A 17,242-nucleotide genomic window follows, 5' to 3' on the forward strand; every position below is an offset into this window, starting at 1 on the left:
ACAGCTCTCTGGCATCTGTTGATCTGTAGTTTTTGTCTTTTTCTGAGAATAGTCTGTGAATAGACATGATTGTGAGGCTGACTTCTCCACTTACTTAGTCGATGGCCTCTGCCACTAATGAAATGGCTTCATGGATCACGAGTTTGTTTCTTCTTTACTATGGGATTTCTAGCAGCAAATGGACTGCATTGAAAGGCACTGAAGGGGAGTTGGGCGGTAGTGCACCAGGGTTAAGCACACGTGGCGCAAAGCGTTAATGGACCGGCTTAAGGATCCCGGTTAGAACCCCTTGCTCCCCACCTGCAGGGGAGTCGCTTCACTGGCGGTGAAGCAGGTCTGCAGGTGTCTGTCTTTCTCTCCCCCTCTCTGTCTTCCCCTCCTCTCTCCATTTCTCTCTGTCCTATCCAACAACGATGACATCAATAACAAAACAACAACAATAGCTACAACAAAGGGAATAAATAAATAAAATAAAATAAAATAAAAAGAAAGGCACTGAAAAGCACTTGGGTTTTTTTTTTTTTAATTTTCCTTTCTTTGTAACTATGAATAGAGCTTTTAGAGACACTCATGTGCAGGCTTTCTTTGGATGTAACTTTTGTTTCTCTGAGATAGATGCTCAGAACAAGTGAGACTGCTGGAGTACATGGTGAACACATGTTTATCTTTATTGGAAACTACCAATATTTTCTCAGAGTGGATGTCTCATTGTGTATGAGTCTCTTCTTCAGCAATACTTGATATTGCCAGTATTTTTTTTTATTTTAGTCTTTCCTTTTAGGTGTATAGTAATTAAAAACAATATTATTGAGATATAACCCACAGACCATAAAATCCCCATAGTCTGTATTCACATCATTTATTTTATTTTATTTTATTTGCCTCCAGAGTTATTGCTGGAGCTCAGTGCCAACACCACAAATCCACAGCTCCCAGTGACCATCTTTTCCCCCCGTTATTGTTGTTGCTATTATTTTATTTTTTGTAATTGTTGCTGCTGCTGTTGTTGCTGTTGGATAGGACAGAGAGAAATGGAGAGAGGAGGAGGATATGGAATGGGGGAGAGAAAGATAGACACCTGCAGACCTGCTTCACCGCTTGTGGAGTGATTCCCCTGAAGGTGGGGAGCAGGGGCTCAAACAGGATCCTTAGGCCGGTCCTTGGCTTCAGGCCATGTGTGCTTAACCTGCTGCTCTACCACAGGGCCCCTTATTTACATCATTTTTTATCACCCCTCAAAAGAAGCCACAGTCGTCATTTCTGTCTTCCTTTCAAGCCTAGGCAACTGTTAATTTTCCTGTCTGGAAATGTCATCAGAGTGGAATTATACAGTGTGTAGTCTTCTGTTAGTGACTTCAGACAATATAGATCTATATGTACATATACATATTTATGCCAGAGCTGTGCTAGGTCTTCATGCTATAGAATTCCACTGTTCTTGACAGACTCCCCCCACCCCTACCCAGGTAGAGAATGAGAGAGAAGGTGACAATAATAGCTCTGTTCCACTTCTCAGGAAGCTTCCCCTTCTGCGTGTTGCTCCTACCTGGTGGCCAGGGGCTAATGAAGCAGGCTTTCTACTGAATGAGCTATCTCCCAACCCCTTAGCAGAATATTTTGTAGGGTCACTCACACTGTAGCATCCGTCAGTATGTCCTTTGTTTTTAAGACTTAATAATACTTCCATTGTATGGCTACACTATCTTTTACCCATTTATCAGTTAGTGAACATTTGTGTTCTTGCTACTTTGGGGCTGAGATTAATAATGCAGTGAATGTTTTTTTTTTTAATCTTTTAAAATATTTATTTATTTATTGAATAGAGACAGCTAGAAATCAAGAGGGAAGGGAGTGATAGAGAGGGAGAGAGACAGAGACACCTGCAACACTGCTTCACCACTTGCAAAGCTTTCCCCCCGCAGGTAGGGAGCAGGGGCTCGAACCCAGGTCCTTGCATATTGTAATGTGTGTTCAATCAGGTGAGCCACTACCTGGCCCCCAGTGAACATTTTTAAACAAGTTAAAGACATTTTAATGGACACATATTCTTTCAGTTCTCAAGGTGCACATGTGTGATACTTCTGCACAGCCTACTGGACCTAGTGTTTTGTGTTTTCTTTTCACTTTTTACTAGTTTAGAGAAGATGACAGAAATAGAAAAGCAGAAGAGAGGAAGGAGAGAGGACAAGAGAGGGAAAAGGGTGAGGGACAGAGAGGCGAGACTGAAGTACTGTTGAACGTGGATGCTCAGAAAACTCAGGCAGGAAAGAGTTTTGCGTAACCATTATGTTATCTGCCTGCCCCATCTGTCTTCAGCTATTTTTTATTTTTGTTTTTAGTTATTTTTTTCTAAGCGGTTTCCTTAAATGGCTGCACAATTTTATAGTCCCACCTTCCAGCATTACATGAAAGTCCCAGTTTCTCCATATCTTTGTTTATTTTAAGTCATCTAGTACATGTGAAGTGGTATCACATTGATTTTTTTCCTGAAGACTAGAGAATGACTATCTTTTTCCCCCTCCAATATTATCACTGGGGTTCAGTACCAGCACTTTGAATCCACTGCTCCTGGTGGCCATTTATTATTATAGTTACTGCTATATGAATATGACAGAGAGAAATTGAGAGGAGAGGGGTAGGTAGGAAGATAGATACCTGCAGACATGCTTCACCATTTGTGAAGTGTCCCCTCCTGCAGGTGGGGAGCCAGAGCTCGAACCTGGATCCTCGCATTGGACCTTGACCTGGCACTTAGTACTATGTGCTCTTAACTGGTGCACCACCACCTGGCCCCCTGAGATGAATATCTTTTTATGTGCTTATTGATTATTTATCTTCTTTGGATAATTGTCTTTGCCCAGTTTTTAATTGAACTGTTTGTGCTTATTGTTGAATTAATAATAGCTCTGCATATATTCTGATTTCCTTTTCTTATTTTCTCTCTTTCTTTTGTTTGCCTTTCACTTTTAGGAATAGTATCCTTTGAAATTCAGGGTTTTTTTTTTTTTCCTGAAACAAATGGTTTTAATTTTGACAAAGTTTAAGTTATTTGTTTTTTGTCATTTGTTAAGTCATTTGTTAGGTCATTTGGTTTTTCTTTATCTTTTGTGTGTTTTTTTAAACAGAAAGTGGTGCTTCCTCTTTCTGTTCTTTTTTTTTTAGATAGGACAGAGAGAAATGGAGAGAGGAAGGGAAGACAGAGAGGGGGAGAGAATGACAGACACCTGCAGACCTGCTTCACCGCCTGTGAAGCGACTCCTCTGTGGGGAGCTGGGGGGCTTGAACCGGGATCTTTACACTGGTCCTTGTGCTTTGCGCCACGTGTGCTTAACCCACTGTGCTACCACCCGACTCCCTATCTTTTGTGTTTTAACACAACACAAAGATGCACATTTTGTTTTCTTCTTAGAGCTTTATAGTTTCAAGCCTTATTTTTAAATGTTCTTATTATCTTTATTTCTTTGATAGAGACAGCCAAAAATCAAGGGGTGCGGGAGATAGAAAGGGAGAGAGAGAGAGAGGACATCTGCAACATTGCTTCACCACTTGCAAAGCTTTCCTCCTGCAGATGGGACTGGGGGCTTGAACCCAGTTCCTTGTACATGGTAACATGCACTCAGCCAGGTGCGCCACCACCTAACCCCCTATTGATTTTTTACCAGAGCACTTATCAGTTCTGGCTTATGGTGGTGCCAGGGATTGAACCTGGGACTTTGGAGCCTTAGGCACAAGAGTCTCTTTGCACAACTATTATTAGTTTCAGGTCTTTTATCTGGGTCTCTAGTGGATTTTGAGTTTAATGAGTGGTATGAGGTAGAGACTGATCTTCTTTATTTTGCAAGTGGATATCCAGTTTGTCCCAACACCATTTGCTGAAAAGACTGTTCTTCCCTCACTCGTGTCATGGCAACACTGTCAAAGATTAATAGATGGTAAATAAAGATCGGGTTTGGACTTGCAGTTTTATTCTGTTCATTTGTGTGTCTATTTTTATTCCATTACTGCATCGTCTCCGTTACTTTAGTTTTTTATTAAGTTTTTTTTTAAACTTCAGTATCCTGCTATAGAGGAAATGTTGATTTAGGGGGGTAACCTGCTCTACTCAGAGTCTGTTGATTCCCAGTGTTAATCACATCTATCAAATGCTTTTACAACAACTGTCTAGACTGATATTTGGCCCAAACACTGGGCATGTTAGGATAGCCAACTTGACATGTAAAAATTAATCACTATGATTGTTTAAAGTTTAAACATAGTCTGATTACCATCTATCTGCTTCACTTAAACTAGTAGTCCCCATATTTTACCTGCATGTCCCTAGTTCTGTGCATCCACATCTTTGGTAACAGCTTACACGTTCTGTATGGCCTAGTCTCATCTGTCCCTTGGAAGACCACATGACTGTCCCTCACACATACACTCTGCATGCAGACTTGCATCGTGAGCGATGACTTTACCTGATCCTGCTGCCTTAGGTCCTGTCATTGTGCCTTTGCATACAAGTTCTTATTGCTTACAGTAACCCCCCCCCGCCTCATTTTATGACTTTGACAGCTTTCACAGGCAGACTTCTGCTTCTCTCTCTCTTTTATTTTATTTCATTTCTTTATTTTCCATTTTGTTGCCCTTGTTTTTTATTGTTTTTGTAGCTGTTATTGTTATTGATGTTGTCATTGTTAGATAGGGCAGAAAGAAATGGAGAGAGGAGGGGAAGACAGAGAGGGGGAGAGAAAGACAGACACCTGCAGACCTGCTTCACCGCCTGTGAAGCGTCTCCCCTGCAGGTGGGGAGCCGGGGGCTCAAACCAAGATCCTTATGCCGGTCCTTGCGCTTCACACCACGTGCATTTAACCCGCTGCGCTACTGCCTGACTCCCTTGCTTCTCCGTATATGTCTACTGTGCCTTTGTTTCTATCTTAAGATATTGAGCGCATTTTACTATCATTGTACATCTTTCCCTCAAGATTTTGTCTCTCGAGAGCAGTGGTCACTGCAGGTCTGTTCTTTGCAAAGTTTATCCTGTACCACACTCAAACGTCAGACCTATAACACCTAGATAACTAATTTGTGGAATGAATAAGCCGAATCTGTGTTAAAGATCTGTAAGTTGTACAGATCTTTATTTTAGAATGTGCAGATAATGACCTCTTAGAAAAAAATACCAGGGGAGCCAGGCGGTAGCGCAGCAGGTTAAGCGCAGGTGGCGCTAAGCGCAAGGACCGGCATGAGGATCCCGGTTCGAGCCCCCGGCTCCCCACCTGCAGGGGAGTCGCTTCACAGGCGGTGAAGCAGATCTGCCGGTGTCTGTCTTTCCTCCTCTCTGTCTTCCCCTCCTCTCTCCATTTCTCTCTGTCCTATCCAACAACGACGACATCAACTACAACAACAATAAAAAAAGACAACAAGGGCAACAAAAGGGAAGATAAATAAATAAAATTACAAAAAAAATATTTAAAAAAAAATCCACTGCTCTCAGTGGTCTTTAAAAAAAAAAATACCAGAGATGAGCTTTGGGTTAGATTTCAGATATAGTTGGGCACATTTTATATTTGCATAAAACTAAGTAAGTACATTTGTGCGGTTCATTGATAGGGATAGTTTTGTATTCCATTCTGCAAAGCATGTGACTTTAGAGTTATTACAGTAAGAACAGTTTCTGACTTTAATGTTGATTGATTTTTTTGCTTGAATTTGTATGTATACTTGTATTCTAAGAGAGGGTTAGGCTGCCTCTGCTTCTTTCTTTTTTTAAATATTTTTACTTATTTATTATTGGATAGAGATAGAGAGAAATTGAGAGGAGTGGGGGAGATAGAGAGGGAGAGGAAGACAGAGAGACACCTGCAGCCCTACTTCACCACTTGTGTAGTTTTCCCCCTACAGGCGGGGACCAGGGGCTTGAACCTGGGACCTTGTGCAATATAATGTGTGCGCTTAACCAGGTGTGCCACTGCCTGGCCCCTGCTTCTTTCTTTCTCTTTTTTCTCTCTTTCTTTCCTTCCTTTTCTTTATTGGGGAATTAATGTTTTACATTCAAGAGTAAATACAATAGTTTGTACATGCATAACATCTCTCAGTTTTCCATGTAACAAAACAACCCCCACTAGGTCCTCTGTCATCCTTTTTGGACCTGTATTCTCCCCCCCACCCCACCCCAGAGTCTTTTACTTTGGTGCAATACGCCAATTCCAGTTCAGGTTTTACTTGTGTTTTCTCTTCTGATCTTGTTTTTCAACTTCTACCTGAGAGTGAGATCATCCCATACTCATCCTTCTGTTTCTGACTTATTTCACTCAACATGAACTTTTCAAGATCCATCCAAGATTGGCTGAAAACAATGAAGTCACCGGGTTTTTTTAATATTTATTTATTTATTCCCTTTTGTTGCCCTTGTTGTTTTATTGTTGTAGTTATTATTAATGTCATTGTTGTTGGATATGACAGGGAGAAATGGAGAGAAGAGGGGGAGATAGAAAGGGGAAAGGAAAGATAGACACCTGCAGACAGACCTGCTTCACCACCTGTGAAGCGACTCCCCTGCAGGTAGGGAGCTGAGGGCTCAAACCAGGATCCTTACGCGGTCCTTGCGCTTTGCGCCATGTGCGCTTAACCCACTGCGCTACCCCTGGCTCCCAAAGTCACCGTTTTTCAATAGCTGAGTAGTATTCCATTGTGTATATAGACCACAACTTGCTCAGCCACTCATCCGTTGTTGGACATCTGGGTTGCTTCCAGGTTTTGGCTATTACAAATTGTGCTGCTAAGAACATGAGTACACAAATCTTTTTGGATGGGTGCATTGGGTTCCTTAAGATATATCCCCTCTGCTTCTTTCTAGTTAAAATGTAGACACAGTGTAATAGTGATGACTGATGACTAGTCAATAAATAACCTGAATATGATGCTTAGATAACTTCTCCCTTTTCTTATTAGATACTGATCATCTTTCTGAAGTACGTTCTCCATGGCCTGAACATTTTCTCCAAGTCGTTTTAAGCAAAATATCTGTCTAATAATCACTACATCAAGATGGTCGGGAAGCTGAAGCAGAACCTACTATTGGCATGTCTTGTGATTAGTTCTGTGACTGTTTTTTACTTGGGCCAACATGCCATGGAATGCCATCACCGAATAGAAGAACGTAGTCAGCCTCTGAAACTGGAGAACACAAAGACCACTGTGCGAACTAACGTAGGCAACAAAACCAACAAAACCTTTGCCTATCATAAAGATATGCCGTTAATATTTATTGGAGGTGTGCCTCGGAGTGGCACCACGCTCATGAGGGCCATGCTGGATGCACACCCTGATGTGCGCTGTGGAGAAGAAACCAGAGTCATCCCCCGAATCCTGGCCCTGAAGCAAATGTGGTCACGGTCCAGTAAAGAGAAAATCCGCCTGGATGAAGCAGGCGTCACCGATGAAGTGCTGGACTCTGCCATGCAAGCCTTTTTACTGGAGATCATAGTCAAGCACGGGGAGCCAGCTCCTTATTTATGTAATAAAGATCCTTTCGCCTTGAAATCATTGACCTACCTTGCTCGATTGTTCCCCAATGCCAAATTTCTCCTGATGGTTCGCGATGGCCGGGCCTCTGTACATTCAATGATATCTCGAAAAGTTACCATAGCTGGATTCGACCTGAACAGCTATAGGGACTGTTTGACCAAGTGGAATCGTGCCATAGAGACCATGTATAATCAGTGCGTAGAGGTTGGTTATAAAAAATGCATGCTGGTTCACTATGAACAACTTGTCTTACATCCTGAACGGTGGATGAGAACACTCTTGAAGTTCCTCCATATTCCCTGGAACCACTCAGTGTTGCACCATGAAGAGATGATTGGGAAAGCTGGAGGTGTATCTCTGTCAAAGTGAGTCGAAGTCATTTATTTATTTATTTACCAAAATGTCTTGGTTTTTGTTTGCTTGTTTTGTTTCCTTATCAGAGCACTGCTCAGCTCTGGCCTATAGTAATGTGGAGAATGGAACCAGGGCCTTTAGAAACTTAGGCATGAGAGTCTCTTTGCATAGCCAGGATGTTCTCTCCCCCACCTGGAAGTTAAATTTTTTGTTTTGATGCTATATTCCCATATAATATATATTTACTTGGACTCTCTGTTTTGTTGTACATTTAGGTCATAACTTATATTTTGGCCTCATGATCTCCCTTGGGTTGACCCAATATTTATTTCTATTCTAATGATAAACATGCACATATGTGTGTATATGTGTATATGGAAACTCCAGCATTTTCTGAAACAGATAGAGCTTCATGGATAAGTTGTTTTTCTTGGGGGGCTGCTAGTGGCCCACCTGGTTGAGTGTACAAGGACCCAGTTCAAGCCCACTGGCCCCACCTGCAGAGGGAAAGCTTCAGGAAGCAGTGCTGCAGGTATTCCTCTTTGTCTCTCCCTCTTTATCTCCCCCCTCCTCTCCTGATTTCTCTGTCTCTATTTAATACATAAATAATAAAAATATATAAAACATAAATCAAAATAAATGAAATATTATCAATTTAAAAATTCAACACATTAACATAATTTACCTCATTTGGCAAGACTGAGATAAGGACCCTTTAAAAAATTTTTTTTATATTTCTTTTCCCTATTGTTGCCCTTGTTGTTATTGTTGTGGTAGTTATTATTGTTGTTGTTATTGATGTTGTCGTTGTTAGATGGGACAGAGAGAAATGGAGAGAGGAGGGGAAGACAGAGAGGGGGAGAGAAAGATAGACACCTGCAGACCTGCTTCCCCGCCTGTGAAGCGACTCCCCTGCAGGTGGGGAGCCTTCCGCTGGTCCTTGTGCTTTGTGCAACCTGCACCTAACCTGCTGCACTACCACCTGACTCCCGAGATAAGGACTTTTAATGATATGTATCTTGTTAAAAACATCATTATTTGGCAGGGGGGGCTTACTTCTTTTTCTTTTTCTTTCCTTTTCCTTTTTCTTTCTCTTTTTTATTTGGCTGGAACATCACACCTGCACAATTCTCTCTATCCAATTTTTTTTGTACAGAGGGTGAGAGAGGGAGAGGTATAGACATAAAAAAGATACACCACAGGGGATCGGGTCGTGGCACACCTGGTTAAGCGCACAGACCACAGTGCACAAGGACGCTGGTTCAAGGACGCTGGTTCAAGCCCCTGGTCCCCACCTTCAGGGGGAAAGCTTCATGAGTGATGAAGCAAGACTGTAGATATCTGTCTCTCTTCTTCTCTACCCCCCAAATTCTCTCTGTCTCTATTTAATAAATAAATCTAATAAATCAACAATCATATATATACACATATACATATACATATACATATACATATACATATACATAGCACAGCACGGCTCCACTGCTTGTGAAGCTTCCTCTTTGCAATGGTGCTCCAATGTGGTGACCAGGAGACCTGACCCTGAGTCTCTGTGCGTGGTCACATGTGCACTCTGCTAAGTGAGCTATCTTCTCATCCTCATTGATGAGTTTGCTTTATTTTATTTTATTTTTTATTTCAGGCTGGTTCATTATAGACTTGTTCATCTATTTATTTATTTTTATTTAACCAAAGCATGGCTCAGCTCTCTTTATGGTGGTGCCAGGGATTGGACCTGGGACATCAGAGCTTCAGGTATGAAAGGCTTTTTTTTTTCTTTTTTTTTAAATTTATTTCTTTATTGGGGAATTAATGTTTTACATCCAACAGTAAATACAATAGTTTGTACATGCATAACATTCCCCAGTTTCCCATTTAACAATACAACCCCCACGATGTCATTTATCATCCTTCATGGACCTGTATCCTCCCCACCCACCCACCCCAGAGTCTTTTGCTTTGGTGCAATACGCCAATTCCATTTCAGGTTCTACTTGTGTTTTCTTTTCTGATCTTGTTTTTCAACTTCTGCCTGAGAGTGAGATAATCCCATATTCATCCTTCTGTTTCTGACTTATTTCACTCAACAAGATTTTTTTCAAGGTCCATCCAAGATCGGCTGAAAACGGTGAAGTCACCATTTTTTATAGCTGAGTAGTATTCCATTGTGTATATATACCACAACTTGCTCAGCCACTCACCTGTTGTTGGACACCTGGGTTGCTTCCAGGTTTTGGCTATTACAAATTGTGCTGCCAAGAACATATGTGTACACAGATCTTTTTGGATGGATGTGTTGGGTTCCTTAGGATATATCCCCAGGAGAGGAATTGCAGGGTCATAGGATAGGTCCATTTCTAGCCTTCTGAGAGTTCTCCAGACTGTTTTCCACAGAGGTTGGACCAATTTGCATTCCCACCAGCAGTGCAGGAGGGTTCCTTTGACCCCACACCCTCTCCAGCATTTGCTGCTGTTACCTTTTCTGATGTATGACATTCTCACAGGAGTCAAGTGGTATCTCATTGTTGTCTTGATTTGCATTTCTCTGACAATCAGAGACTTGGAGCATTTTTTCATGTGTTTCTCAGCCTTTTGGATCTCTTCTGTGGTGAATATTCTGTCCAAGTCCTCCCCCCATTTTTGGATGGGGTGATTTGTTATCTTGTTGTTGAGTCTGGCAAGCTCTTTATATATATTGGTTATTAAACTCTTATCTGATGTATGGCATGTAAAGATCTTCTCCCATTCTGTGAGGGGTCTCTTGGTTTGGGTAGTGGTTTCTTTTGCTGTGAAGAAGCTTTTTAATTTGATGTAGTCCCATAGGTTTATACTTGCCTTAGTCTTCTTTGTAATTGGATTCGTTTCATTGAAAATGTCTTTAAAATTTATGTGGAAAAGAGTTCTGCCAATATTTTCCTCTAAGTATTTGATAGTTTGTGGTCTAACATCAGAGTCCTTGATCCACTTGGAATTTACTTTTGTATTTGGTGAAATACAGTGATTCAGTTTCATTCTTCTGCACGTTTCAACCCATTGTTTCCAACACCATTTGTTGAAGAGACTCTGCTTTCCCCATGTAATAGTCTGGGGCCCTTTGTCAAAGATTAGATGTCCATAGGTGTGGGGCCTCATTTCTGGGCTCTCAATTCTATTCCACTGGTCAGTGTGTCTATTCATGTTCCAGTATCAAGCAGTTTTGATGACAATGGCCCTATAGTACAGTTTGAGATCTGGGAGTGTGATGCCTCCGGTTCTGTTCTTTTTTCTCAAGACTGTTTTGGCAATTCTAGGTCTTTTCTGGTTCCAGATAAACATTTGTAGCATTTGTTCTATTCTCCTAAAAAATGTGCTTGGGATCTTGATGGGGATAGCATTAAATTTGTAGATGGCTCTGGGTAATATATTCATTTTGATGATGTTAATTCTTCCAACCCATGAACATGGAATATCTTTCCACTTCTTTGTGTCTTTTTCAATTTCTTTGAGTAGTGACTCATAATTTTCAGTATACAAGTCTTTCACTTCCTTGGTTAGGTTTACTCCTAGATATTTTATTGTTTTTGTTGCTATAGTAAAAAGAATTGATTTCTGGATTTCAATTTCTTCTAACTTAGTGTTTGCATAGAGGAATGCCACTGACTTTTGAATGTTAATTTTATAGCCTGACACATTACTGTATTGCCTGATGATTTCCAAAAGCTTCTTGCTGGATTCCTTAGGTTTTTCTGTGTATACTATCATGTCATCTGCAAATAAGGAGAGTTTTTGACTTCTTCTCTTCCAATCTGTATCCCTTTAATTCCTTGCTCCTGCCTGATTGCTATGGCAAGAACTTCCAACACTATGTTGAATAGTAATGCTGATAGAGGGCAGCCCTGTCTAGTACCTGATCTGAGTGGAAATGCTTCCAGTTTTTCACCATTGAGTATGATGTTGGCTGTAGGTTTGCTATATAGAGACTCCACTATCTTCCGGAATTTTCCATCTATTCCCATTTTTTGTAGTGTTTTGATCATAAAGTGATGTTGTATTTTGTCAAAGGCTTTCTCTGCATCTATTGATATGACCATGTGGTTTTTGGTCTTGCTTTTGTTGATGTGGTGGATCACATTGATTGATTTACGTATATTAAACCAACCTTGCATGCCTGGGATAAACCCCATTTGGTCATGATGAACAATCTTTTTGATATACTGTTGTATCCAGTTGGCTAGAATTTTGTTCAATATTTTCGCATCTATGTTCATCAGAGATATTGGTCTGTAGTTTTCTTTTTTGGTTGTGTCCCTGTCTGCTTTTGGTATCAGGGTGATGTTGGCTTCATAGAAGCTGGCAGGGAGTATTCCAGTGTCTTCAATCTTCTGGAAGACTTAAAAGTAGAGGTATTAGTTCTTCTTTGAAGGTTTTGGAGAATTCATTTGTAAAACCATCTGGTCCAGGACTTTTATTTTTGGGGAGATTTTTGATAACTGTTTCAATTTCATTAGCTGTGATGGGCCTGTTCATGTTATCCCCTTATTCTTGACTTAGTTTTGGAATTTGGTAGGCATCTAGGAAATCGTCCATTTCTTCCAGGTTCTCTAGCTTGATGGCATATAGTTGTTCATAGAAGCCTCGCAGGATATGTTGAATTTCTGCGGTGTCTGTTGTGATATCTCCTCTTTCATTTAGTATTCGATTTATTTGGGTCTTTTCCTTTTTTTTTGTGAGTCTGGCTAAAGGTTTGTCGATTTTGTTTACTCTTTCAAAGAACCAACATTTACTTTCATTGATCTTTTGTATGGTTTTCCTATTCTCAATGTTATTTATTTCTGCCCTAACTTTAGTGATTTCTGTCCTTCTGGTTGCTTTAGGGTTCCTTTGTTGTTCTTCTTCTAGGTCTTTAAGATGTGCAATCAGGCTGTTTATTTGTGCTTTTTCTTGTTTCCTAATGTGTGCTTGTATAGCTATGAACTTCCCTCTTAGGAGTGCTTTAGCTGTGTCCCAAATATTTTGATAGCTTGTGTCTTCATTATCATTGAACTCTCTGAACATTTTGATTTCTTCCTTGATTTCCTCTTTGACCCAGAAGTTGTTAAGAAGTGTACTGTTGAGCTTCCACATTTTGGGACTGTTACTAATCTTTTGTTGATTGTTAAGTGTTAGTTTAATTCCACTGAGGTCTGAGAAGATGCTTGGGATGATTTCAATGCTCTTGAATTGGATGATGCTGTCTTTGTGGCCTAACATATGGTCTGTCCTTGAGAATGATCCATGTGGATTTGAGTAAAATGTGTATTCCAGTTTCTTGGGATGAATGACTCTGTAAATGTCCAATAGTTATAGTTTATCTATCTCTTCATTTAGCTCCCTTATGTCTTTATTGATTTTCTGCCTGGATGATCTGTCAAGTTGAGAGAGTGGGGTGTTGAAGTCCCCTACTATGATTGTGTTGCTGTTAATATATTGCTGTAGCTCTTTCAGTAGAAGTTTGATGTATTTAGATGGCTTCTCATTGGGTGCATAGATGTTAATAATTGTTAAGTCCTCTTGACTGACTGATCCTCTGAGCATTAAGTAGTGTCCATTCCTATCTTTTTTAATCTTATCTATTTTAAAGTCTATCATGCCAGATATGAGAATAGCTGTTCCTGCCCTTTTTTGTGGGCCATTGGCTTGTATGATAGTTTTCCATCCTTTCACTTTAAGTCTGTGTTTGTCTTGTTGAGTTAGGTGGGTTTCCTGTAGACAACATATTGTTGGGTTGTTGTTTTCTGATCCATCTTCCTACTCTGTGTCTTTTAATAGGTGAGTTCAGGCCATTGACATTTATTGATATCAAATATTGGAGATATTTTAACGCCATTCTTGAAGAGTTTTAGAGTGTTTTGATATATATCCTATTTGTGGTGGTCTGGTTGTTTATAGGAGACCTTTCAGAATGAGTTGGAGCTCAGTGGTGTAAAAGCCTCTTTGTTTTTCTTCCCTGTAGGCTATGGGAGCCTGAGGGCTTTTAAACTATCAATAGGCTTCTTAGCTTAATCACTGACTCCTGACCAATAGATAAAGCAGGGTGTGGCAGAGATAATCCAGTGGTTATGCAAAAAGACTTTCACAGCCTCTCAGCTGTGCCACCGAGGTATAGGTCTTCTCCTGAGTTTCCCAGTTAGATCTCTGTCCCCTGGTGTCCCTCCCTGTTGCTGCTCCAGATTCTGAGGGTAGTAGCAATGGAGACTCAGAGTTGCACTTAGTGAGTCTCTGGGGAGTCCTTTCCTCCCTTCAGCTGTCCCCTTGTTGTGGAGCAGACTGGAGGTGGTGTCTCCACTGATAAACTGTTGAACTGTTAGCAGCCACTTAATCTCTCCTTAGGCCCCTCTCTCCTCTCTGTCATCAGCCACGCGTGTTTGTACTCACGGGTGATTTACTGGGTTCCTGTGGTCATTCTAGTCCTGTCTTGTTTCGGTCCGTGTGGTCTCCTTTGGTATTCCTAGTTGATCTGGGAGAAGAGAGGGAGAAGAGAGGCGAGGCGAGGCGAGGCGAGGCGAGGCGAGGCGAGGCGAGGCGAGGCGAGGCGAGGCGAGGCGAGGCGAGGCGAGGCGAGGCGAGGCGAGGCGAGGCGAGGCGAGGCGAGGCGAGGCGAGGCGAGGCGAGGCGAGGCGAGGCGAGGCGAGGCGAGGCGAGGCGAGGCGAGGCGAGGCGAGGCGAGGCGAGGCGAGGCGAGGCGAGGCGAGGCGAGGCGAGGCGAGGCGAGAAAGCGATCTGCTGCTCGTAGCTCCGCCTCCGGAAGTTGAATCTTAATGTTTTATTATATAGTACTTATAAAGGAAATAGAATCCAGGTGCAGGTAATTTAAAAGAAATACCTGCCTTTCTGTACCTAGCTTTCAATTATTATTATAAATTAATCATACTTACCATAGTAACTCACGGTTATTTTTGTTCATTCAGAGAGTTACAGCTCAAACTACTGTCATCACAGTTTCTTATTCTTTCCATATATCTCCATATCTCATTTCTAATCACCTGCATTCCTAGGTGAACTACTTAGTTCACTCTGGGTGCTTGTGTGTTAGCCCAGAAAATGTTGTTAGTTCCTGCTGTTAATGTGAAAGATGCCTATATGAGCTCCTGGTCTCTCTACGTAAGAATCAGGGGGCCACGCAATAGTGCGCTGGGTTAAAGGCACATTGTGTGAAGCACAAGGACTGGTGCGAGGATCCCGGTTCCAGCCCCCAGCTCCCCACCTGCAGGGGGGTTGCTTAACAAGTGGTGAAGCAGGTCTGCCAGTGTCTCCCCCTCTCTGTCTTCCCCTCTCTCATTTTCTCTATGTCCTATCCAACAACAGCAGCAGCAACTACAGTAATAACATCATCATCAACAACAACAGTGGAAAAAAGATAGCCTCCAGGAGCAGTGGATTTGTAGTGCTGGCACTGAGCTCCAGTGGTAACCCTTGAGGCAAAAATAAATAAATAGAATTAAAGAGATATGCGTAAGTTAAATTTTTATAGAAATCAGTAGATCATTTTGCATAGTTATTGTGTTTAAAGTAATCATAAAGACTGAGAAAATTCACAAAAACTTAGAATTAATGGATTTTAGAAGGGAAAAAGGCATGACTTAGTAAGTAGTATTTGGAGCTGTGATCCAGTGAGGGTTTGTGCTTTGTCAAGTATCACAATTGGCAGAACAATAACTAGAATTTACAGTACTAATTCCAAGAATCTTACCACTATATGTCTTCTTTCTTTCTTCCCTTCTTTCTTCCTTTCTTCCTTTTTTATTGCCACCAAGGTTACTGCTGGGGCGTGGTATCTGCACAGCAAATCCACCACTCCTGATGGCCATTTTTTCCTTTCCAGATAGTACAGAGAGATTGAATGGGGAGAAAAAGAAAATAGAGAGGGAGAGAGAAAAAGAGACTAGCTGCAGACCTGCCTCACCACTCGTGAAGTTTCCCCCTGCAGATGGAGAACTAGGGCTTGAACCAGGTCCTTGCGCAGGGTAATGTGTGCACTTAACTAAGTGCACCACTCCCGCTGTCCTCCCACCCCCCATGTATGACTTTTTCAAGTTAAGATATGGGCTGGGAATATAGCTTAGTTGTAGAACACACACTTCACATATATGAGGCCCCGGGTTGTCACCGCAGCACTACCACCACCATGTAGGGTATAACATATATAGTGAAGAAGTATTTATTTACCTTACAGTTTGACAAACCTTCATATTTGTGTAATCACTGCCTGTATCAAAATAAAGTTATCAGCCAACAAGGAGATACCTTTATGTCTCATCCCAGTCAAACTTCTCCATGATACAAAAGTAACTACTGGAGGACTTCTGGAGGCATAGCCTTGGCAGCAGATACACGGTCACTGCCCCCGAACAACTAGAAATGTCAGTGCAAGAACACACTAAATCTTAATCCAACCACAGTGGGGACTTCTAAAAAAACATAGCCACAGGTTGGTGCAAGCGCATGTGATAAGTGGGTAGTAAAGGAGAGTGGGGCAAAGGTCCAGTGCAGAAGCTGTGTGTGTTGTCAGCCAGCACAGTCGGAGCAGCTATGCAGTGGACAACAGTGCCAGTCACAGGGAAGCCAGGAATCTCTGGGCTCTTACACCATAACCTCAAGGGCACCAGAGCAGTGAGAAGCTTGTAGAGGTTCAACAGTGCGGCAAGGAAGTAGGCTGGCTGAGAAGAAAAGCTGTGTGGTCTGTTCTTACCCCAGAGAAGATTTGTATGAGATTAATAAGCAAACCCAGCTGGCTGCTGGCTGGGAAAGTAAACCTTGCTTCTCCAAGCACTCAGAAGAAAACAGCTCTCATACAGCTAGTCCTCAGAGAGCTGGGTGTAGGTTGAAATATTGCAGAGAGATCCATTATTTTGCAGGCATTAAATAGTCCAGTGACATGCTAAACCCCCCACCCCCAATATATAAACAAAGGGAAGGGCAGTGTAGTACTGTAACCCTAGCACCACCCTCAGACTCAACAACAGAAACCCCCCTAAATGTGCACACAGAGATACACTATTCAAAACACAGCCATAGCACTCGTGAGCACAATTCAAGAGTCTAAACTTAACGTGTAGCAACATATGCAAGAGTTGAAAGATTTCACTAAGAATTTAGAAAACCGGGAAGGAAAACTCCAAACAGAATTTGCTAACAAGTTAGAAAATGTAATCAAACAATTCCAAACAGAGTTCACTAGGGATGTAGGAATCATAAAAGAAAAAACAAAACAAAACACATTTACAGGGTGTTAAGGATACTTTGAATGCAGTTCAGGCTCAAGCAGCAGGCTTAGGAAATAGATTCAGCCATACAGAGGAGAAACTCAGTGCTAGAAGATAAAATGAAGGGGCCAGGCAGTGGCGCACCTGGTTAGGCACT

General features: G+C 41.6%; 1 protein-coding gene across 2 annotated transcripts in view; it reads left to right on the forward strand.

Moving 5' to 3' along the window:
* Positions 1–17,242, forward strand: part of TPST1 (tyrosylprotein sulfotransferase 1) — a 94,464-nt gene that overhangs the window by 44,629 nt on the left and 32,593 nt on the right. For both annotated transcript variants that reach the window (XM_060173135.1, XM_007530057.3), the window contains exon 2: positions 6,935–7,875. In XM_060173135.1, the coding sequence (XP_060029118.1) occupies positions 7,031–7,875 (845 nt within the window). In that variant the 5' untranslated portion in view covers positions 6,935–7,030. The remainder of the gene's footprint in view (positions 1–6,934; positions 7,876–17,242) is intronic.

The sequence above is a fragment of the Erinaceus europaeus genome, chromosome 15, assembly GCF_950295315.1.
Source record: "Erinaceus europaeus chromosome 15, mEriEur2.1, whole genome shotgun sequence".
Taxonomy (NCBI): Eukaryota; Metazoa; Chordata; class Mammalia; order Eulipotyphla; family Erinaceidae; genus Erinaceus; species Erinaceus europaeus.